General features: G+C 51.7%; 1 protein-coding gene across 1 annotated transcript; it reads left to right on the forward strand.

Moving 5' to 3' along the window:
- Positions 1–6,072: 6,072 nt before the first annotated feature.
- SLC22A4 (solute carrier family 22 member 4) lies at positions 6,073–23,586 on the forward strand. The gene is made up of 10 exons (XM_057415859.1): positions 6,073–6,501; positions 11,940–12,043; positions 12,956–13,110; positions 15,080–15,251; positions 16,471–16,597; positions 18,489–18,589; positions 19,551–19,765; positions 20,477–20,659; positions 22,250–22,385; positions 23,193–23,586. The coding sequence occupies exons 1-10, from the start codon at positions 6,109–6,111 to the stop codon at positions 23,266–23,268; spliced, it is 1,662 nt and encodes a 553-aa protein (XP_057271842.1). The 5' UTR covers positions 6,073–6,108; the 3' UTR covers positions 23,269–23,586.
- The last annotated feature ends 835 nt before the right edge of the window (positions 23,587–24,421 follow it).

Here is a 24,421-nt window from a genome sequence, read left to right on the forward strand (position 1 = left end):
GGATTAAAACCCGACCCCCTGAGGAGCCTGGGATGCAGTACCAGCGGGTCGGAGTTCCTGGCTCATCCCAGCTGATGTGCTGAGGAAGGGTGGTCTCTTAGAACAGCAACTGCTGCGGAATTCCCTGGAGCAGGGCACTGCAGTGTGAGGCTGACACGGACCAATCCGAGTTCCCCAGGAGATCTCCACACTCATAATGCAAGGAGGCTTTTGTCTCCCTTCTTTCACTCTTTATTCTGTCATCCAATCCCCCAGCACACCTTAAAGGACACTGAAATAGCACGGAGCCCACCTTGGCTATTCCAGCTCTGCTCCAGCCCCATCACTCATTGCTTTGCCTGTCCTGACTCTTCCCCATCATTTGCTGTAGTTTTGTAGCCCTTTATTTCTAGATCGCATCTGCCTCCCAGCGGGGAGGTGCTGATCAAATCCCTCCTGGCTCTTAGGAAGTAACTGGAGCTGGTAAGCCCTGATCCACAGGCAGCAGGATTGGATTTGTACCCATATCCCAAGGCTCTGCTTTCAGCCAGGTCCATCATCCGCTTTGTTTGATGGGGAGAAGATTTGAGGATCTTGGAATGATGCTTTGTTGGAGAAATGGGGTTGTTTTCATGTTGGTGCTAGGAGCAGGGAGAGTCGAGTCTCCCAGTTTAGTCTCCCAGCTGCTGGGTGCTGACAGGAGCCGTGTGTTTGGTACCACAAGGTTACTTCTGCTTTGCAACAGCCTCCTTCCTCCTCATTTGAGAGAGGGAAGATGTGGGAGAGCAAAAGGAATGTCTGTGCTTGCTTCTCATACATAGAAAAGGAAAATAAGAGATGGGGCAATGGCAAAGCACTGCTTCTCCTCCTGGCTCTCCATAACTCGGAAATCTGGGACTGGGGAAGAGTTGGGAGCACAATCCCAGTTGAGGCTGAGCACACAACCTCTTCCTACAGGTTCTGCATCCCAGAGGGCGGAAGGATGTTAGGGTGGTACTGGGCTATATCTAGACCTTTTCATGCAGTGCCTTACAGGGATTGAAGCTGCTCCTGCCCTGTTCCTGAGCATGCAGCTCCCCCCAGCCGGGTACCACCTCACAGCCGCAGGGATGCTGGCCCCGCGCCTCCCTGCCAGCAGTGGAACATCCACCTCCCCTCCTGCTGCCATCAGGATCTGCAGTGGTTAAAGTACAGGAACACATGGGAATTGTTATCACAGTGCTGTGCTCCTTGTCTACATGGGCATGCTTGGGGGGGGTGGAAGGGAAATACCTGGGACAACTGTAAATGATGAGGAGACCGATAGTCATCGGGTGGGAAGCATCTCTGCCCTGTTTGCAGGGCTCCGCTTGGAGCTTTGCCACTGTCAGAAGCAGTTGTGCTGAATTCCCCATCCCCAGGCACGTTGATTCCTGCCTTCAGGCCACCTCATTCACGTTATGGGGTTTGTAGGAGCTGCCGCACGCGAGGCTCCCGTGTCCCCAGGGAATGCCACTAAACTGTAACAGAGGGGCAGGGCACCGTTTGTATGGAACACAAAATAAAGCTGTACTGATGGCTTTGTGTCTCGTGTCACTGCTCGGCCTTTGACTGGTCCCTGATGTCTTTCCTATGGCCGTGCCCTTATGTGTGGGGGTCCCTCGGCAGCGGGGTAAGGAGGACACTGGATAAACTGGATGATCTTGGAGGCAGCTGCACTTCTCATAGCATTGTGCAGTGAGAGCCTTGCTTGAGCCTTGGCCTGTGTCCCTGGCAGGGTTTGCCTGGGGGTTTTTCTCACTTATGAGACGTTGGGACCCTGCATCCCATCAGGTCCAGAGATGGGATGGGCTGTTGTGTCTCTGCCCGTTACCCAGAATCCCAGCCTGGTTTGTGTTGAAGGGACCTTAAAGCTCCTCCAGCTCCAACCCCTGCCACGGGCAGGGACCCCTTCCACTAGAGCAGCTTGCTCCAAGCCCCTGTGTCCAACCTGGCCTTGAGCACTGCCAGGGATGGGGCAGCCACAGCTTCTCTGGGCACCCTGTGCCAGCGCCTCAGCACCCTCACAGGGAAGAGCTTCTGCCTAAGAGCTCATCTCAGTCTCCCCTCTGGCAGGTTAAAGCCATTCCCCTTGGCCTGTCCCTCCATCCCTTGTGAAGAAAGGCAAGAGGGGCTTGTGAAAGCTCTGTCCCACCTTGAATCATGGAAACCCACTGGGCTGTGGGAGCCAGAGGAGCAGGAGGGTGAGCACAGACTCACTGGGGTTTAGCTGCTGTATCCTTGGGGGATTTAAAGACAAAGCCTCTGAGGCTCTGCTTGTCGAGGATTTCCATGTAGTGTGGGTCTGTGTAACCCCATGTCTAATTAGTGCACATATGCAAATAATGTGCTTGTGGCTTTCCAATTAGTGATTTTTCTGTTCACCCCTTGAATGTAGATGTATGTTGGATGTGTTTATATATTATCATCATAGGGACCCATGGCCCCTTTGCCCTGGGCACTGCTGCCCCATGGGGTGATGCCCAGGGGTGACACTGATGGGGACACAGGGTGCTTGGCTGGACCCTCTCAGAGCCCTCACTGTCCCCAGGAGCATCCCCCAGGCTCCTCACGCCACGGAAATGAAGGCACATAAGATCAAAACCGACAAAGGGCATCATTAGCTCAGTGAGGTGGGACCAGTGCCAAAGGATTCAAGTTCTAATTGTTTTAACTTTTTCCATGTATCATCACTCAAGTTTCCCACTTGGCCGGGCATTATTTCCACCACCACACCCCCTTCTGCCACTGCTGCTGTTCGGAGTTGTTTTAACTTTGCGCTTTGTTACTGGGTGGCTGCTCCCAGAGACCTCAAAGCAAAAATCTCAGCTGGCCCATTTGTATTAGGATGAAAGTCCTTGTGCCGTAAGAGGGGAGGGAAAGAGGCTGCTTGGAAAAGCTCCCTCTCCTCCCTTTCTCCTGTGTGAAAGAGGCTCTTTTAATTACTTCAGGGGAAAAATCTCCCCGTGTGTGTGGTAAAGCACAGAAAAGGGCTCCTCAGTGAGCTATTCTGCCTCTCTGCGTCTCTCTGGGAAGGCGGAGGCTGTCAGGAAGCACCCGCGGAGCTTCCCCAGCCCGGGAGCAGCTCCTCACACCCGGACACGTAAACATTTAGGGTTTTCATGTAGTCCTGAAGCAGTTCTTTGTGCAGGGAGGGCCTGGCCTGCGGCCACCGCCGCTGCTCTGCGGGGCTGACATGCACAGGGTCGCTCTCTTGCTGTGCGAGGACACGCTTCAGGCTTCCAGCTTTACTGATGAAAACAAGCAGGGTTTGGTTTGCTGGGGGCCGGGGGGGTCTGCAGGAACACCTCAGCCCTCGGAGGGGCAGGATCAGCAAACACACAACAGGGTGCCCAGAGAAGCTGTGGCTGCCCCATCCCTGGCAGTGCTCAAGGCCAGGTTGGACACAGGGGCTTGGAGCAAGCTGCTCTATGGAAGGGGTCCAGGCAGGGGTTGGAACTGAATGGAACACAAACCAGTCTGGGATTCTATGATTTTCCTTTGCCCCATCAGCTTCCACCTGATCCCGGTGCTACACAAACACCATGATTAGAAATCTATAAATTATGTGCTTTCTTAATTCCCAGCTCCTGAGATGGCTACTGGGAGGGTGGCACATCAGTTCCACCAAGGCAGAGGGTCCCTTGAGAGGGGCCTTGCCCAGGCAGAAGAGAAAGAGCCACCGCAGGCAGCAGCCCAGGAGCCCTGGTGATGGCCGTGCTGTGTGGCAGTGCCACACAGGGGGAGGTGATGTGCCTGCACACACACAGGATGGGGCTGCTCCTCCATGGCTGGGCAGCCTGCAGCAGCGCAGCATCCCGTCGGTGCTGCTTCCTCCTCCAGCCCCTCCTGCCTGGTTTGGGCCAGGTTAGACAATGTGTTTGCACAAGAACAAGACACTTGCACAAGAGGAGCCTCCTCAGCTCTTCAAGGTCCTCTCCATCCCCCCTGTGACAGAGCTGCTCCTCCTCCGCATCTGATTTCACTTTACAGGAATCTCTCTGACCTCGCTTCCCGCACACTGCTCGTCATCTAACAGCCAAAGCATGGCTTAGGAGGCTGCACTGAAATGCACCGACTGCTTTCAGAGGGGTCACTGGGGAGAACCAGGACCAGCCCTTCCTCCACAGTGAATTTGCTCCTCGCCTGCCCCAGCCAGCTCCTGGATGCTAACTCCATGTGGTCTTCACAATCTCCATGCCTGGGCTGAAGCATCCCTGAGGTTGAATCCCCCCTCTGGGTCTGAAATGATGGTCTGCAGGAGCTGGTGGTGCTGTGGCAGAGCTGGCTGGAGCACGAGGTGTTGATAGGACTGCTAATTCATGTAGATTCACAATGTAAGAGAAAACCTCATTTTAAAGACATGAAAGATTCATCTGCAAACCAGCTAATCCTGAGCACGCCCTGCTCACGAAATGTGCAGTCTAACCACAGTCACTTAGGACTGCAAATTATTCCTCTGTAAACTCTTACTGTTGACTGAATAATTATTAAGATTGCATTAGCATTAATACTTAAGACAATACCCTCCCGATTCCTTATTTCCTGGTGGAGCAGCCATGCATTGCCTGGTGTTAGGTGGTTCCTGCATAGCCTCAGGGCAGGGCAGGCTGAGAGCTGCTGCCTGCGAGGCCCTGATCACCCAAATCAGCCCCTGCCTTGCTCTTATCACTGGGGCCAGCTTCACCTCTGGGCTGGAGTGGCTGGGCTGGAAAAGACCTTTGGTTTCATCCAGTCCAACCGTTCCCCATCACTGCCGAGGCCACCACTAACCACGGCACTGAGGCCTCATCTACACAGTTTGTGAGCACTTCCAGGGATGGTGACGCCTGGGCAGCCTGTTCCAATGCCTGAGCACCCTCTGGGGAAGGAATTGTTCCTCAGCTCCATCTAAACCTGCCCTGGTGCAGCTTGAGGCCGTTTCCTCTTGTCCCATCCCTTGTTCCTTGGGAGCAGAGCCCAGCCCCTCCTGGCTCCATCCTCCTGTCAGGCACTTGTAGGGAGTCATCAGGTCCCCCCTGAGCCTTCTCTTCCCCAAACTGAACCCCCCCAGGTCACTCAGCCCTTCCCCATCACACTTGGGCTCCAGGCCCTGCACCAGTTCCATTGCCCTTCTCTGGCCCCGCTCCAGCACCTCAGTGTTTCTTCTCTAGTGAGGGGCCAGAGCTGAACACAGGATTCGAGGTCCCCAGCACGGGTGAGCATCTGCCACTTCCGGCCTCTCTCCAAGCTGGAGGTATCCAGACCTTCCCCATTTACTGCATGACGTGAGCTCTCCATCCCTTATCCCAAGCAGCAGCAGATCTCTGCATGGCTCGGATAAATGCTGCCATCTGCTTCTGCTTCCCAGGCATTGCCGCAGCCACCGCTTCTCGGTCTGCTCCTCCATCTTCCATACACACACACAGCCCTGCATCACCTCTGCTGCAGAGATGCTTCCCGGCCTGCCCTCATCCTCAGCTCTGCACACCCAAACTACCCCATTCCCGAGCAGGCACCGTGGGCAATGACACTGCTCCGCGGAGCCGCATCTTCCAAGCAATTGAGGACCAGCGTGCGTTTGGAACAGCCGCGCGTGTCTGAGTGACCCTTGAGTTATTTCAGAAGATGACAGCGTTGTCTCATGTCTGAGATGTCTCCGAGTCCGTGCAAAGCCCGGAGTCATGTGCAAAGCAGTAACCGTTAACAGACAGGGAACCGGAACAGAAAAAGCTCCTCTCCCGAGGCCGGCGCTGCCGCAGCCGCCGCTGACCTTGTCTGCAGTGTAAACACGGCTGGGAAACACCGGGCGCGGATAACGCCGGTTTCCAACGCTGTGCCCGGTGCTCCCCGTGCCCGCGGGCGCGCATCTCCCACCGGCCGCAGCACCGCGGGGCCGGGCACGGTGCGGAGCTTCCGGTACCGGCCGCGGGTCCCGGAGCCGCCGGGAATAAATCTGTGCAACGTTCTCACGGCCCGAGCAGCCGCGGGGTAACCGGGGACCTGCGGGGCCGGGGCCCCCCCACAGCACCAGCGGGACGCCCCGCCCCGCGGGGCCGGGCCGGGCCGGGGCGGAGCAAGGAGCGGGGGTGTCCGCGGGCGCGCAGAGCCGCGGAGGGTCCGCGCTGTGCCATGCGTGACTACGACGCGGCCACTGCCTTCCTGGGCGAGTGGGGCCGCTTCCAGCGCCTCGTCTTCTTCCTGCTCAGCGCCAGCACCATTCCCAATGGCTTCAATGGGATGTCGGTCGTGTTCCTGGCCGGCACCCCCGAGCACCGGTGCGTCGTGCCCAGCGGGGCCAACCTGAGCGCGGAGTGGCTGAACGCCAGCATCCCGCTGGAGCTGCGGGGCGGGCGGGCCGTGCCGAGCCGCTGCCGCCGCTACCGCCTGGCCGCGCTCACCAACTTGTCTGCGCTGGGGCTGCGGCCCGGCTCCGACGTGGAGCTGGGGTCGCTGGAGCAGGAGCCGTGCCGGGACGGCTGGGAGTACAGCCGAGACGTCTACCGCTCCTCCATCGTCACCGAGGTGCGCGGCCGCGGACACCCCAAACCCCGGTACCCCCCGCCCCAACCCTCGGTGCTCGTCACCCTTATCCCGGTACCCTCCGTCCACCCCCTGTTGCCCCCGGCTATGCCCTGCCGAGCTCTGCCGGGGCTTTTGGGGGGGGGGAGTCGTTCTGCCTTGGGAGGGGGCGAATAGGGAGCAGTGACCAGCGGGTGAAGTGCCTGTGGGAGAGGGTCCGGGTGGACGCGATGCAGCGGGGTGAAGGGGGGGACATGGGGTGCAGGGCCCCAGGAGGAGCCACCGGTCTCTACTCTCGTGCTGTACTGTCCATTGAAACCGCTGCTTGTTTGTCTGGGGAGGGCTTTTTTGCATAGGGGGAGGCCAAGGCTTTAAATAGAAGCCCAGTCATTTCCTTTGCTGGCATGCTGACTGCCCCGGTAAACTTTCCACCTGATGGAATCCCTGGTTCCCAGCGGCACTTTGCAAGGGGACATCCAGGCTTTTCCATCATCACAGCAGCAGCCTGGCTGGGTCCGGGGCAGCGATGGGGTCTTGCTGGCCCCAGCACCCTGTGCCAGCGCTGCCAGCCCTGGTGACACGGTCACCAGGAGCTGGGTGAGACGAGATGTGCAAGGCAGGCGCTGTGGTTGCTGTCTACAGCACACGTGGCTTGTTGTGAGCCTGGTCCTGGCTGTGGCAAAGCCATCAGCTTGGTGTGCAAGTCTGTGCGGTGGCCTCAATTGTACCGAGCATCTATGGGATGGTGATGGGTCAGGTTTGGCTTGTTTGGGTTTCCTGGCTGTGCAGCAGCAGGGATGTGTGTGTGTCTCTGCCTGTGCTGGTGAGGAGCCTGGAGCTCTGGTAGAGAAGGAAAACAGGGCTCCAGCAAAGCTGCTGCTCCTTAGTGTTGTGTGAAAGGCTTTAAAAATAAAGCAGCTCATCCTCATGCCGGCCAGCGTTTGGGTTTGGTGGCTGACAGGCACGAGCAGCGTGCTGCAGGTAGCTGATGGACGTGCTGATGGCTCGCTCTTGGGGAGCAGTTGTGTGGCTTCTCTGGGATCCCTGTAAATCAGCACCAACATCTCCCACCAGAACACATTGCATGGGGGCACAGGTCCTGGCTGGGGGGTGTGTGGCTGCAGGTGTGTGCCCTGGGGACGTGGTCAGGGTCTGTACTGGGGTGTGTGGACATGGACTGGGCTGCACTGAAGCTTGTGGGGAAGGGAGGCAGCAGGGGACAGCTGCAGGGTAGGGGAGGGCAGGGATGCAGCCTCCTCTCACATGCCCAAAGCGATGCCATGGGCATGTGTGACACTTACGTGTGCCTATCTCCTGACATTTGTGCTGGCCACCGGGGAGCCCTCACAACACCAAATCAAGGCTTGGGAAGCTCACCCTGCTCCTGGCCTTGGGTGAACCATAGCACCAGCGCACTGCTGCACATGGACATGCCCGGCTGTATCCAGGCAGTGCCGTGGTGCTCAGTGCCAGAGCGCAGCCAGGTTATCCCGTGGTGGCTGTGAACTCGGAATCTCTGGTTTGGAGTCAGTTGCTCTGAGGGAGGCTGCAAATGAAGGAAAGGAGGAGAAATGCTTTTCCTTCTTACCAAGCAGCAAACGGTTCAGTTGGCAGATGCCAAACAAGAGCCCCAGGCTGATGGGATGCAGCAGTGAGGTTTGCCATGGGACCTGGGGCATGCCGTAGAGCAAATAGGGATGGAAACCAAGTGCCAGGTTCCCATCTGTGAGCCAGATGGAAAAGAAGGGTACTTGTTTTGTTTTCAGATCGTCATGGATGTTTGGAAAACATACAGAATTTGGTTTCAATAGCAGGAAAAAAAGGTGCCAATGAAACCCTGTGGAGAAGCAGTCCAGTTAAACTTGAGCTGATTATTTCTGTAGCCAACATTTTCTCTGCATTAGGGCAGACAGGCCAGGACATGCTGTCAGAAAAGCTCAGTGAAAAAGCATCTTCAGTTGAAGAACTCAATGGAGGGGCAAAACATGATGGCACAAGATTAAGCTCTGGTAGTTTTGATCTGTGCAGTTGTGTCAAATCCTGTTATTACGGCTGCTTGAGGGGAACAGGCTGGGAGATGCCAGATCCGTGGTGTTTGGTGTGCAGGGACCCTGGGAACGGAGGATCCCAGACTCAGTCATCTGCTTGGTCTTAAAAATGCAGATGGGGGCTGAAAAGAGCCATGGCAGAGGGTGACGGAGCTGCTGCGAGGGCTGGAGCAGCTCTGCTCTGGGGCCAGGCTGAGAGAGCTGGGCTGGGTCAGCCTGGAGAAGAGAAGGCTCCTGAAGGGGAGACCTGAGAGCAGCTCCAGTGCCTGAAGGGGCTGCAGGAAACCTGGAGAGGGGCTTGGGACAAGGGCCTGCAGGGACAGGCCAAGGGGAATGGCTTTAACCTGCCAGAGGGGAGACTGAGATGAGCTCTTAGGCAGAAGCTCTTCCCTGGGAGGGTGCTGAGGCGCTGGCACAGGGTGCCCAGAGAAGCTGTGGCTGCCCCATCCCTGGCAGTGCTCAAGGCCAGGTTGGACACAGGGGCTTGGAGCAAGCTGCTCCAGTGGAAGGGGTCCCTGCCCGTGGCAGGGGTTGGAGCTGGAGGAGCTTTAAGGTTGAGCAGGTCCACATCCCTCCTGTGGTGGTGGCCCCAGAGCTGAGCATGGAACTGCAGGGGGTTCAAGTCTCACAATGCCTTAATAGTGCTGCTCTTGAGCAGCTCTTATTCCTGGTGTTCAGAGCACTTCCTTGGAAGCTTACACTGCACTTTGCTCCCCTGTATGCTTAGCCAGGGACATGACAGAATTACTTATTTTCTGGTTAATGAGTAATTAGTCCAGTACAGACAGTTTGGAGGTTGTAGCTATAGATGGTGTAGCTGTGGCTGGGCTGCAGCTCTGGGGCCATGGTGTGCTCAGCACCAGCTGTGATGGATACAGCTCTAAGGAAGAGAGAAGTTAAATATCTCTTTCCCCCACGTACTGCTGGCAAGGAGTCAGCGTGCAATGAGTAACTGAAAGCCCTGTACATGGAAGCACAAGTGAAGTCTTCGCATGTTGACACATGCTCCATCGCCATGCAGTGCTAGGGCATGAGCCTTCGTGACAGCAAGTGCCTCTGGGGTGGGAGTCTGGTACTTTGGGAGAAGACAAGGTGTACCTATGCAGTAGGGCTGGATATGTCCCTGTGTGCTGTGTGTGGCATTGGATCTAACACAGGAGGTGCGGTTTCTTCGCTCAGCAGATTGAGGTATATGTGGAATCAGCTGGATTTGATGTGTTTGTGTGTTTTCTGGTCAAAGACAGCGAGTTCCTGCACACAGCTCTTCCTTTGTCCTGGGAAAAGACAAAGGGAACGGCTGGGTGGGAGGCATTTGGCACCAAGGGAGCACAAAGCAGTTATTATTTAGCTGGCTTTACTTTGCAGCCAAAGTGCCTTTGGCACAGTGGAGGCATTTTAAAATGCTGACCCTTCACCATGAGCGACTGAAGCCTGAGGGTCCAGAAGCAGGCACTGCGCTGGCAGCCCTAGAGCAAGGTGCTCAGCGCCCCAATAATGGTCTGTATTGGTTCCAAATTCTGCCACCACCTTGTCACCAGCTTTCCCAGAGCAGGGAAAGGGAAGTGCAGCGGGATGGGTTTTCTTTGCCATGTGAAGCGGATCCCTGTGTGTGTTTTTCACTGTGAGCATCCTTGACCATATCGAATGTTCCTGACACGTGCTCCCATCCATCCAAGCAAATACAGTGGAGATGAGCGCTGGTGTGCACCCAGGTGGGCTCACGGCAGCATCTCTTCCTTCCCAGCAGGGATGAGAAACCATCTTCTAGAAACGGCTGCCATAGGTCTTAATGATGATGTTGTTATTATTAACACTATATCAATAATGTTTTGTTATTGATAGAATCACAGAATGGTTTGGGTCGGAAGGGAGCTTCCTAAGCTCTCATCTGTATCTCCCATGCGGCAGCTTAAAGCCATGATTAATCAGATTTAATTCTTGGAGGCACATTTCAGTCCTCAAATCTCCATGTTCCCAAATTAAAGCCCCTGTGTGTTTCCCAGGAGGAGGCATGGGCTATGTGCTTAAATCCGGTTCATCTCTCTGTCATGTAGCTGGTGCTACTCTGCAAGGCGGGCACAGGTACCCAGCTTCCCTCCGCTGGCAGGGTACATTCATTCTGCCCGCAAACAGGCACTGATTGCAGCTCGTTCCTGAATTATAGCCCAGAGCAAACTGGAGGAGCCACCGCATCCCTCCCTGCTTGGGGGTTTCCTTCTCCTTGTTCTGCAGCAGAAGCAAAGCCCGGCCATCACCCCATTGATGGTTTGGTTCTGGCAGGACCCACAGTGCTGTCAGATGGCACCTGGATCTCTTTGGAGCCCAGAAGCTTCTCATTCTTGTTGCCTGTTGCTGAGCTAAGGATCCTGAGCAGCCCTGAGGGGAGGTTTCTGCTCCACTGCCCCTGCCTTACCCAGGCTTGCTGCGATGGCTCAGCCCATCCATGCCCCCAGCACTGGTGCGTGCTATGTCCCGCTCTCTGATAGCATGGCTAATTATTAAAATGATGCTATACTTTGATCTGTGATCTGATTAGCTTCCTTCTGTGGTAGAACTATCTAATCCCACACTAACATGTTTGAAGTCTATCCATGCGTGCTCCCGGCAGGCATGCCTTGGCTGGCAGATTAGTCACTGGGATGGAGCAAGCCACAGCTCCAGCTTCAGCGGGCAGAGACTCATGATGCTGCTTTTATTCGTCTTGTCTGGGGTTAGGAGCAGCCTGGGGTGGAAGTTTCCATGTTGGCTCCTGTCCTAAACCTCCAGCCGCAGCCAGGGCCAGTCGTGAGGCTGTGAGGGAGCCCTGCGGTTTATGGGGATGGGGATGGAAAGGAAGTTGGAAACACGTTAGTGCAGGAGGAGAAATTTCATTCTGTGCATTGTCTGCGTATGGTTTGTCAACCCCTGAAGTTACAGGATTGCAGCAGGTGATCTGTAAACTGTCCCTAGCCAGGGATAGGGCAGTCCTTCACCCCTTTCCATCTCTCTGCTTTCCTGATGGGGAGCATCTCGGGACATGAGGAGCTATGTCCTAGGTGTTGGGGGTCTGATGTGGCAGTTGGGGTGTGTGGTGGGGAGATGGTGCTGGAAATGGGGCCAGGACAGCCCCCGGGCTGCAAACACCAACTGCCCATTGGGTTTGGCATTAAGAGGTGGTGGGGTCCCATCAGATGGCTGCCAGCGTTTTGGCCTGATGGGGCTTGCCTGTGCTTTAACAGGGCATTGGGCAGTGACCTTCACTGTGGAAACGAATGCTGGTGCCAGGGAGGGGTGGAAATGTGGGTGTGGAGAAATGGAATTAAATTATGTGGAAAAATGCCTGTCTCCAGCCCGTAACCCCTGTGCCTGGATGAGCATTATGGCTGTGTCTGAGCACAGCCTCTTCTCTTGCAGTGGAACCTGGTGTGTGAGGATGACTGGAAAGCCCCGCTGACCACGTCCCTGTTCTTCGTGGGAGTCCTCATCGGCTCCTTCATCTCAGGGCAGCTCTCAGACAGGTAACACCGCAGCTGCCTGTCGGTGAGGAAGCCGTAAAAGCCACTGTGCTCCCCTGGGTATTCAGCGAAGAGGCTTCCAAACTCGATGGGAATCTTAATCCTAAAGCCACCAGGATTAAGTTCCATGTGATCTGAATTTAGTCTCCTGACTCCTGCCCCGGTGCCGAAGTCAGTCGGTGTTACTGTTTGAAAGGGAGACGAGATAATCACTAAATCCCACTGGTGCCATGTGCCCGCTGGGAGCATCAGACAAGGCTGTGTGCCCCGTCGGCCTCCCCCAGAGCCCAGCACCTTCTCTGCGAGCTATTCACTGAGTTGCTTTGGAAGTGTTTTGTCAGTGAAGGGGATGCTCTGAGCCTGCAGCTGAGGGGTTCCCTCTGTTGCTGCAGAAACCTCTGCTAAGTCAAGGGCTGCTGCTGGTGGGGCGGCCTGGGCAGCATCCATGCACAGGATGGATGTGCCAACCTGAACATAACCCTGCTTTTGCTCTTACCTTCCCATAAGGCAATGCTATGGAATCCTAATGCAGAGGGGCAGGTGAGAGAAAGGGTACAATGACTACTCAGGCCGAAACCCATTGGTAAAGCCATTTAATACATCCAGAGCATAATGGTGTTGCAATGTATAGATGCCAGTAGCCTAAAAGCCTTCGCTTCCTAACTTTCAGCTGTGTGGCTTGACATCTTCACTGAAGTTTCCTTTTTCTTCTTGGTGAATTTCCTGCATCTTGGAAATGAAAACATTTTTAGTGCTTATGAAACTAATAACCAGGATTCTTCAAGAGGAACCAAACCTCAGGTTGTGCCGAGCTGCATTGCTTGAGGTTGGCTGTTTGTGCTCCCTCCTGCTCTCTTACGCAGCCCCTCTCCACCAATGCATGCTGTTTCAGTAGTAATCTCTCTTTTGCAACAGGTTTGGCAGGAAGAACATCCTCTTTTTGACCATGGCCGTGCAGACTGCCTTCAGCTTCCTGCAGATGTTCTCCATCAGCTGGGAGATGTTCACAGTGCTCTTTCTCATAGTGGGAATGGGGCAGATCTCAAACTACGTGGTGGCCTTCATACTGGGTATGAATATGTCTGCATTGGATTCAGTACTTGTTTCATGTACTGTTATTTTCTTTTCCCCTCTGAGCATTTATTTAGACAGCAGTGAAGCCTCACTGGTACAATTCCTAGTTTAGGCCAGTGTAAATTTTTTCCTCTTGGCTACATCAAGCCTATATTTCCTTTAGGTTTAGAGGAAAGGAAGAGAGCAAGAAGACTCTAAAGATCTATTTCCTTCTTCTTTGGAGAAGAAGTTCAAGGCAGTGTTCAGGGTTTGTTATCAGCAGAAGCAGGTCTGAGATAGAGAAGGCATTCGGGTTCCTCCCTGTCGGAGGGAATTATGGGGATGACTGATGCAGGCCTCGGGTGGGAGCTGCGATTTGCAAGAGCTCTCTTGTGTGTACATATGTGTTTATGTCAGGTTTTGATATCACAGAACCCCGGCCTGCTTTGGGTTGGAAGGGACCTTAAAGCTCCTCCAGCTCCAACCCCTGCCACGGGCAGGGACCCCTTCCACTGGAGCAGCTTGCTCCAAGCCCCTGTGTCCAACCTGGCCTTGAACACTGCCAGGGATGGGGCAGCCACAGCTTCTCTGGGCACCCCGTGCCAGCGCCTCAGCACCCTCACAGGGAAGAGCTTCTGCCTAAGAGCTCAGCTCAGTCTCCCCTCAGGCAGGTTAAAGCCATTCCCCTTGGCCTGTCCCTACAGGCCCTTGTCCAAAGCCCCTCTCCAGATTTCTTGTTGGCCCCTTTACATATTGGTAACCAATTTAGGTATTTTAAATGTAGGTATTTTAAACCAGTTGCATTAGTATTACAATTTGTACTTCTTAATATGAGCTAGTCTAAATTAAAACCTAATAGTTAATGCTGTTCTTTCCTACCCCATGAGGCTTTAATGCTTGGGGAGGGAAACAGAGCAGAAGAACATGATGTGAAATCAGTGCTGTGGAGGGGATGCACTGTCATGTCCCCGGGCAGCAGTGAGTCACCGCTGCCGGTGGTGGAGGGAGGATTAAGTAGGTCAGGCTGTCAGCAGGGAGATCACTTGCCATTGCTGTTGCCATCCCAGTGCCACTGCTCCCCCTGTCCTGGGAGTTAACTCCTGTGTGGAGCTGATGGAGCCAGAGCGAGTGCCTGCCATGGGAAAGCAGTGACATGGGCACATATAAAGCCCCCATTGATGCTGGCTGTGCTGCAGCCCTGGCACCCCCCATCCCCAAGTGTTTGTCTTTTCAAGGGGCCACCTTAACACAGGTTTCTCCTGTCGTTCCAGCTTCCAACGTCCAAACCTGCGTTGCTGCCCTATGCATAACACAGACCCTGCTCCAGCCTCCGGGGCTCTTCCTGCCCTTAGCACTATTGCTTCCATCTTCATGAGAATAGTTTCCTCCCAGAGGTGGTGGCAAAAGTCTATAGAGATGTTTTTTAACCACATCCTGTACATGACACAGTGGCTGTAGGATGCTTTCATGGGCTGCTACCTGGCTACTGCAGCAGTAGCATTGTTAGATGATGGCATCTTCCCTGGTGGTATCCTACAGCCTGTGATGTGCTGGTCCACCATTCGGCCTTCTGTTCCAAATAAACATTGTTTGTTTCCACCTCACTGTAATTCACATCCTTTCATCCCATGTCAGACCTGAAGTGCTCAGCAGTGAACTTAACATCTTAGATCCCAATGGATTCAGTGCAGGAGCAGGTTATGTCCTAGACAAGCATGCAGGAAAGGCTCCTGAAAGGCTGCTGGCCATTCCCTGCCTGCTCCTATCCATCTCTGACAATGCTTTAACCAAAGCAAACAGAAGTCACTCCTTCATCTGAAGGTCCCCAATACTCCCAAGCAGCTTTATCTGTACTGGGTGGGTTGTGTTGTGCTGCTCCTTCCTAAGACTGTTTAGCTTAACTTTCTCCTAAACGCAGTAAAGTATTGAGTGATGCTTGGAAAGAAAGCGTTGAGATGCTAATCCACCCTCCCTTGTTTTGAACAGGAACAGAAATCCTGGGCAAATCAGTTCGTATTATATTCTCTACATTAGGAATTTGCATATTTTTTGCAATTGGCTACATGTTGCTGCCACTGTTTGCTTACTTCATCAGAGACTGGCGGATGCTGCTGCTGGCACTCACGATCCCGGGGCTGTTCTGCATCCCGCTCTGGTGGTGAGTACCACTTTTCAGTCAAGTTAACTACCCACAGAGCCCTGCTGGTGCTGGCCCTGTGCTTGAAGCCACTTGTGCATTGGTTTTCCAGAGCACTTGGGAATGCTGGATTTGATTTGTAGCTCTGGACACTGTTAACCACCTTTAGGTTTACCCCTGTAGTACCACTGCGTGATTCGTTCTAACTTTGCTTCCTTCCTTGTTTAATTTAAGCTGTTTTTTAATGTGGATTCACTTGCTGATTGGTACTAAAATCCCAGACTGGTTTGGGTTGAAGGGATCTTAAAGCTCCTCCAGCTCCAACCCCTGCCACGGCCAGGGTCACCTTCCACTAGAGCAGCTTGCTCCAAGCCCCTGTGTCCAACCTGGCCTTGGCATCCACAGCTTCTCAGGTACCCCAGTGCCAGGCTGAGCCCATTCTCTCGCACGCAGCAGTTTATTGCACTTCCTATCATTAAGCAGTTCATTGCTCTCCATGTCATTAAGTCGCAGGCAAGCCCCCTCCCAGAGGCTCCGTGTGCCAGGAGCCCTGCGTCCTCCCAGCCTTGGCTTTGGCTGCTGGAGCAGGACCTTGATTTGTGAGCTCTTTCAGCGTGTATAAGCGTCTGGTTAAGCCAAAGGTTGGCTCTTCCTTCCCCTGCTCCTCTCAGCCATCCCACACTGTCCTCTTGGTAGCTGAGTCCATGTTTTCTTTCCTCTTCCCACTGCACACACCCATCCCAGCTCTGGAGCACTGGTGACGTGTAGGTGCACCCTCACTCAGCCATCGCTGCTATGTGAGGTTTGTATAGAAGGTTCCTATGACTCAGAGCCTTTAAATGTACCCTGTGCATAGCTCGAGCATTTCCATGTTGTGTGTGGTTCCCTAACAACATTTTTGCTCACCACTGGCTAAGTTACCCCCACCTTTGCTCTCTGTCTGGTGACATCTGGGGTTTGTCCGCTGGGCATCAATTACCCCTTAAAAACCAACCACCCAGGACAAGGGTAAGCTTGCATTTACTTCAGCGTGGGGATAAACACCTCCCATAGACTGGAATTCTCCTATTGATCCCGGTGGGACAAATCCATGAATTACATTGCCCACGTGCTTCTGTGCTGGCTGCCTTCTGCTGCAAGCAATCTGTCAGCTGAGAGTGGAACTCGTAGAGACGATACATGTGGTTTTAATAACTGTATGTGAGAAACGTTGAGCTGTTTATTGTGAAACCCATTGCAGGATCATTCCTGAATCCCCTCGGTGGCTCATCTCCCAGGGAAGGTACAAGGAGGCAGAAGTTATTATCCGAAAGGCTGCGAAGATAAATGGTGTGCCAGCCCCAGAGGTGCTTTTTGACACCGCAGAGGTATGTTGCATGTGTCCTGGTGCTTTACCTCACCAGAACGTTCCCCCTTTGGCCAGTTGACTTGTGAGGAAATGCCAGCACAGAACTGGTTCGCACCAGCAGCTCTTCAGGTGACTGTTGGTGCGAGGTAAGTGCTGAGTTAGGGAGTTCAAAATGAGAAGCCAGAGGGGCTTTCATGTGTTTGGTTTTCACAGTGGAATTCTCCTCCTCAGCAGTGCTCGGTTGTGGTTTTCAGAGCAAGGCTGACCCAGATTGCTTCAGCCTTTGGCGCTGAGAAGGCCCGAGGAGGATGTGGTTGTCCCCCTTTCAGCTTGGTTGTGGTGTTAGGGATTTGCAGCTTGACAGCCACCCTTTGTAGGCTGTGCAGGGGACCCTAAATCGGCAGCCGCATGTGCTGGGGCTGGGTGGCACAAACCAAAGCACCCCAGTGCTACACGGGCACACGAAAACCACAAGCAGCGATGGTGGTGAAGAATATCAAGCTCTTCAGGTCTGTTTTTCTGCTGTGTTTCACATGTATTGGTTAAGAGGAGAAAGCCCAGCACAACCCCAGCAAGCCAGGGAGCTGCTCAGCAGCAGCACGATGGCTGGTTCTTGGGCTCATCTCCCCCTCTAGTGGCTCTGCCCTGGCTGGAGCTCCTGAAGAAGCACAAACCGTTCTCCTGTGCAAAGAAACCAGCCACGCATCAGTAATACCCGTGTGTCTGTATGTGAGATCTCACTTCACTGCATTTTGGGCCTCCTGATGTCGCCCGATGGAGCAGAAAACAAAGCACTGTGTGCTCCTTTGCAAGGAAGATGCTGCGTGCTGCACCTCCCATGGGCTGGATCCATCCCTTCAATGTCATGTTCACACTTTGGCTGAGCTGCTGAAGATCTCTTTTCCAAGTGTATGTTCTAGTGTAAACCGAAGTGCATGTTGCAGTGATGGGAAGCTCATCCTACAGAAACCATGGGAAAGCATTTTCATTACTTCACAGCCAGAGGTCAGATGTCTTTCGTGCTGGACATGACTTTTCAGGCTCCAGTAAAGTGTTTTGCTTTCCATCACTCCTGTGTATTTGTGAGACCAAGCAGCAGCTTCGCTGTCTGTTACTGCATGGAAATCTTGTATGCCAAAGCATCTGTCCACCAAAGCCTGAGGATGATGTTTGCATGTGAAGTCCTCCATTGGAAGTATTTCTCAAACATTGCTATAAAGCCATTCCTTGGAAACCATCCTCTCTTCCTGGGAAAGGAAATCCACTGGGTAGCCCCATAGGGAGGACCATGGTGGTTCCCTCTTTGGGCTCGGGGGGAAGCCTGGCCACGGGCGCTGGCTTTGCCCCAGCAAGGACCCTCCATGCAGGCAGAAGAGCTCCCTAATGCCACCCAGAAGATTCCAGCTTCAAGCCTTAAACTGGACCCTCTGTCTCCAATGATGCCACCATGCTGAGCTCTGGCATCCGTCCTGCCCACAGGCAGCAGAGCTGGGTGGGTTTCTGCATTGATTTCCCATTGTTTGTGAAGGTTGAATGGAAGAGTCGAGTGGACAGTGCACAGACAGTGCCTTTGGTACTGAGGTGACTCCTGGAAGCTCTATGTTAGATCCGTAAGGAAATGTTGATGTGTCTGCCTTGTCAGCTGGCACCTTTTTCCTTAGTCAGCAGGAGCAGTGGTCTCATTGCTACCTTTCTTATAACAAAACCCTGGAAACTACCACGAGTACAGTGGGTGCACACAAGCTTTACCTAAGGACTGCCCTCCCTGGTGCAGAAGCGGCCCTTGGGCTCACTGGTTATCCCCTGATAGAGTCATAACATCGTAACTGCCCAGACCTGTTGGGGGGCAGAGGTTGCTTTGCTCGCAGGTGTGTGGGAATGTTTTGGTTTTGTTTTCCTCTTTCCTTCAGATGCAGGATTGGAAGCCTCAGCAGCAGCAGAAGGCTATCCTTCTGGACCTATTTCGAACCCGAAACATTGCAACTATTACTATTATGTCATTACTTTTGTGGTAAGGAAATGTGTATTCCTACAGTACCCAGGCAATAGAACGGTTTCTGATCTGAGGGCACATGCCACAGGTTTAGATAATAAGTCTAAGCCTCAGAGCCCATCCACATGGTCCTTGGCCCTCTGTGTCCTTGCACCCACACTGCACTAATCCACAAGAGCATGGAGAGAACAGCATCGACTTAGATGTAAAATAGTTAGGAAATTATAGGTAACAGCTCGTGTATTGCAAATTCTGTTGCTTTGGTTTCTTTAAAGAAGCTCCCAACTCTGTAATCACTGTTTGAAGAGAAATGTCCTCCTTGAAGCAAAGGCAGCAACTCAGTAGCATAACAAGAAGCAGACCCATGGCCGGTGGTTTTGTTTGGTTTCTGTACACTGCCCATCTCAGTGAGATCCTGGTCCCTGTCTGGGCAGCCACAAGGAATGAGGACCCAATAATACCATATAGACAAACGAGGACCCTTTCCTGTACATACTTCCCCCAGCAGAAAGGAACTGGCTAGCACACTTGGCATGCCAGAGTAAGGCATTCCTGAGATTTGAAACCCGAACATCCAGCTCTCTCATGAAGATTAAATAAGATGTAACGGAACTGCTGAGGGTGGGAGATCCTGTCACTGAAGTTGGCTACAAGTAGGAATGTAGTTGGCATGGGAAGCTTTCCAGAGTTTTTTCACTGTGCCATTAATGACTCCATTGTAGTGAAAAGCCTTTGTGAGCGACCTACACAAAGCCTTTTACTTGATATAGTGTATGCAGGAAGGACAGAGAAATCAGAGGTCTCTTCCAGCCGCTGTGGATATGGTCACTGGAAGGGATGACAGAATTAGAAAGATGGGGACGCCACGATGCCCATGGCTTAATGGCGCATCCTTTTTTTGTCACAACATCTGAGGCAACACTGGAGGCATTCAGAGACTGATGTTTCTGGAATCATTTGGGTTTACTGCTTTCCTCAGGTTCTTCACGTCAGTTGGTTACTTTGGCCTGTCCCTCAGCACTCCAAACTGGCATGGAAATGCCTACATCAACTGTTTCCTCTCGGCTGTGATCGAAGTTCCAGCTTATGTGATTGCCTGGCTCCTCCTCCGCTGCCTCCCCCGGCGCTACTCCTTAGCTGGCATCTTCTTTTTAGGGGGAGGTGTTGTCCTCTTCATTCAGCTGGTTCCTGCAGGTACAAGGTTCAATACACAACTTGAGCATTAAAAATGATAGAAATAGTTTATGGTCCTAATAGTTCAGTGAAATTGCTGGAAACCGTGATCACATTTAGGATTTGAAGTCAAGTTTGTGCTCATCACTTGCAGCCATGATGTGGTTTTATGAAGATGCTGAGTCATGCACGGGCGTCATTTATTGTGTCAAGTTACTGAGCTTTTTATAGCCCAGGGGAACCTGGAATTGTAAAATGAGAGCCAAAAGTGTCCTGTGATTTATCTGGTTGTGCATAGAGGCTAAAAAACCCTGCAAGTCTTCCAGATTTCACTGTGTGTAAATCTCTGCAGGATTTGATGAAAAAAGGGTGGATTTAAGCTTGTCTTTTATTGCTGTATAATCCAGTTTTGTTCCATTTCAAGAATGCTGTTTTACTTGGAAACAACCAAAATCTGAACAGTACAAAATAACCTGAGCATCTACATTGTGTTCAGTGGGAAGTTTGCAGCCAAGTCATATAGGGATGGGGCTAATACAGTGTATAATTTTATATATACACACATACATGTACATATGTATATATATGCAAAATGTATAATGCATTCTATAATTAAACAAAGAACACAACCACTAGGAAAAACCAGTGATCTGATCTTTGGGATATAGAAGAAATACAAGTAGTAAGTGCAGGATGTTGTTATTCACCTTGGTTTTATTTTATCTCCTCCAGATTTTAATGTCCTGTCTGTGGGCCTGGTGATGCTTGGGAAATTTGGCATCACAGCAGCATTTTCAATGCTTTATGTCTACAACGTGGAGCTGTACCCAACACTAGTGCGAAACATGGCAGTTGGAGCTACTTCCACCGCTTCCAGGCTGGGCAGCATCATTGCTCCTTACTTTGTTTACCTGGGTGAGACATTTTGTGTTCCTTGCTTTGTGCTGCACAACTGCCCAGAGAAATTATCTGAGCTTCTTTAGTGCAGGTTCAGCTTTAAGTCACTTCACTTGTTGTCTCTTAAGTCCCTTCTCTCACCTTGGGTCTGTACATGGAAACGATCCGCATGTTGCAGGCAGGAAAAGGTAACAGAGATTAGGGGATTAAGGGTGGAAGTATCTGCTGACTCTAGCAGAACATTGCTGGTGTCCTGCTAGGGGGGCTTTGCTGGTTCACCATGGCAGGAGAGGGAAGAGAAGACTACTTCTTTTTGCTGTCTGTAACTCACCTATGTTGTCGCACATCCACATCCCAGTATGAGTGTAACAAACTGCACCAAAAATAATGAAAATACGCAGTCTTTATTTCATACTTGTACAGTGCAAATACAAAGCAAAAGGGACAGCAGGACTGTGATGCGCCTTAGGGTCTTCAGTCCCTATTGCAGCACAGGTAACGATAATAGTTTTTAAACCAAACTGTTGGTTGGGTTTTTGAGGTTATTTTTATCCCAGGTTTCCACAGGCTCAGCCTTTCAAAGAACTCTTGTTCCAAAACCCTCTTGTTCCACTCATCAGAATAGTTTCCTAAACCTCAGGAGGTTTTAGGAGAAATTCGTCAGCTGCTGATCTTTGCTACAGCTAAATTAGGACCTTGCAGTTCATCCAGCTCATGAACACAGAAGAGATCAAATCACAAACTTTGACTCTGTGTGCAATACCCAGAGGTCTTCACTTTACTGCTAGTTTATTCCATACATCATAAAGCATGTTGCTCTAAACCAACTTAAAGCTGGCAAGTCCAGTTTGGTATTTTCTGCACCATAAATACTTTAACTCCTAGCAAATCCCTTTTCCTTGCTATGCTATTGTGATGTGAAGATCTTGCATCCTGCCCAAACACTTGTGCGCTGGCTTCAGGCTGCTGGCAGGGGCCGCTGCCTTCTAGTCCAAAATAATATTCTGGGAAGAGCAAGGTCAGAGCCTCTTGTCTGTCGTGGGAGGCCTGATGCTCTCTCCGTGTGCGGTCAGGAAGGTAACTAAGGATTCCCCTGTTAGCTGCCTGTTAGTCTGTAATTGGCCTGTTCTTTTGCACAAGCCCAGCAGGAAGCACAATCCCAGGCAGCTGATGAGTGCTGGGCTGTTTGAGCACTTCTCCTCCCTCAGGTTGAATTATTTAACAGAGGATTTGGTTCCTGATGACAGAGTAGGATTGAAGGCTCCAGCAAGGATCCCAGCAGAGCTGTTACCTTGCAGAGATGTTGGCTATCCCAGCTGGAAGTGTACAAAAATCCTATTAGCTGCTACACAGACATGGGGGATGGCATGAAACCAATGGTAGGTGTTGACTATACTCGAGTGCACGCTGTAGTTTTAAAACTGAAAACATCTCCGGACAGATAACAGAAGTATATTGGTTTTGGATTTGCCTTTGATATTTATGAAGAGTTCAGCTAATAATTCTCAATTAATTCTGCATTCCAGCAATATTTGGAATATAAATTTTACCCATGGGGTAGTTGTTTGGGCACGTTAAGTACTACTATTGTGTCCTATGTTCTTACAGATGCCTACGACAAACACCTCCCATATATCCTGATGGGAAGCCTGACTGTGCTGATTGGGATTCTTACCCTGTTTCTCCCGGAGAGCTATGGCAATTCCCTGCCTGAGAGCTTTGAGCAGATGCTGAAGGTGAAGTGGTAAGGTGGTTTTCCTTCATCCCATCATCACAAGAATTCAGCACCTCTTTCTACATAGTCCCTCTTCACAATCAGTAAAGATGTAAATCGGTAAAGAAGGCCAGGTTGGACACAGGGGCTTGGAGCAAGCTACTCTAGTGGAAGGTGTCCCTGCCCGTGGCAGGGGGTTGGAACTGGATGAGCTTTAAGGTCCCTTCTAACCTGAAGCATTCCATGAGTCTATGATTCTGTTTCATCAGATCCACTGCAAAACATCAGATCTTTCAAAGTGAACCTGAGAGCTGCTGTGCTTGAAAGTGGGCACCCAGAAAGCAAGGCTGACCCTCACATCACCTTCAGGCTGCTGCTTTCTATCATCTCCCAACACTTTCAATCCTTTTCTAGCACTCGCTCTCCTTTTCATTTAAGCTATTCATTTAGTGGGATGTCATACATTCCAAAGCACTTCACTCTTTCAGCGTAAGTTCATTAGGTACCACTCCAAATTAAACACAGGATTGCAGTTCTCTAGCCTCTTTCATTTGGGAGGCTACCAGTTCACCAGTTACCATCGGGGAGGGAAATACTTGGGAGCAGCAGGCTTCTTGCATAAACAGATGGAAGCAGCTGAATGACAGTGAATTATGTTCAAGTTCCCAGTGTTGTTTTGCTGCACTACTTCTGCCATCCGGAAAGGATGGCATTTTCCCCAACACTTCTGTTGGTGGTGTAACATGGTTATTTTAGTGGTGGTAATCAGGAGGGGGAAGTGTCTGATGACACCCAGTAAAATGTTCCTTGGCTTCTCAGTCTTTTACTTGATTTCAGTTTCAGAAATGGGCAACAAACCAATGGCATTAGGAATGGAAAGGAGAGTCCTAAGGTTCTGGTAACGCCCTTGTGAAGGACACTCGCTCAGAGGGGCTGAAAGAAGAACAACATCTCGGAATGCATCTTCTGCTAGAGGAAAACCCAACAGTCAATGCTACTGCACCATAGTTGTTATCCCTTGTGCTACTCTGCCCAAATACATAGTTTACTAACAGATGCTGTCTAGCCCTGTAGGACTCTCAGTCTGTAATTCAGTGTCCTGACACTTGGGGCTTCTCCCTTGCTGAGAAATGGGGGCCTGCCTGTGCTAAACACAATTCAAGGAATAAGCTAGACATGAGTGTTAGGAATAGTACAGCAATGACTCCAGTCAGTCGGGTACTCAATGAAAGCTGCTCAAAGGAAAGAAAGGGTAGTGAACAAAATGCTCATGGTTTTTCTCACTGTGCCTGTTGACTGGATGAAGGGGAGCTGTGCTCTGTCTCTGAAAACCCCAGCACGTGCCCCCAAAGGGAAGATCTTCCTTTGAAATCTGGGACCAAAGCCTAATAGACTAAGTAGGATCAGGATTTCATTGTAGCAAAGCAGACATGCACTTCAGTGTAAGGATGTGGGATTCGTACATGACAGCAGAGTATCTTTTGATGTCGCTTGCTTTTCCCAGGAGCTGGGATCCACTTGTCCCTGTAAAAACTGATGCTTGTTCATAAAGCCTGAGCCCACTGAAATCCTTGGGCTTCATGAACATTTGGTACCCTTGGGGATGGAGGGGGAATCTTTAACACTGAGTAAGGACTACAGCTTGCTGACCACCTGAGGGGCTGTGCCTTCTTTCAGAAGACACATGGGCTTAAGCAAGTCAACGACCCCATCCAAACAGCTTTTAGCTTTCAGGTGTTTTGTGGTATATGGGCATAAGCAGGGTTTTTAGATCTTTTGGGGTTGTGTTTTTTCCAAAGCATTTCATTTGAAGATATACTGCATCATTCTGTACCTTCAGAGGAAGTACAGAGAAGAGAGTTTTAAAAGCCTCTGTGTAGTCTTTGTACCATTTACAGATTTAAAGGGGATTTGATGCTCACAGAAATCTGTTCTGGAGATGTTCACCCGCAGCTATGAAAAACCACAAAAGGGCTAATTTGGGACCATAGGTTTTTTCAGAGCAAAAAAACCCCACCAAACCACCACCAAATCCAGTGTTTTGTTCTTCAGATCCTACAGGTTAT

Source organism: Pezoporus wallicus, unplaced genomic scaffold, assembly GCF_028554395.1.
Source record: "Pezoporus wallicus isolate ANWC-B61680 ecotype Strahan unplaced genomic scaffold, APGP_CSIRO_Pwel_v1 contig_9052, whole genome shotgun sequence".
Classification (NCBI taxonomy): Eukaryota; Metazoa; Chordata; class Aves; order Psittaciformes; family Psittacidae; genus Pezoporus; species Pezoporus wallicus.

Coding starts and splice junctions, on each gene's coding strand:
- SLC22A4 (XM_057415859.1), top strand. CDS start 6,109: ATGCGTGACTACGACGCGGCCACTGCCTTCCTGGGCGAGTGGGGCCGC. Junction 15,252..16,470: donor TTCTGCATCCCGCTCTGGTG/GTGAGTACCACT, acceptor AACCCATTGCAG/GATCATTCCTGAATCCCCTC. Junction 16,598..18,488: donor TGCTTTTTGACACCGCAGAG/GTATGTTGCATG, acceptor TCTTTCCTTCAG/ATGCAGGATTGGAAGCCTCA.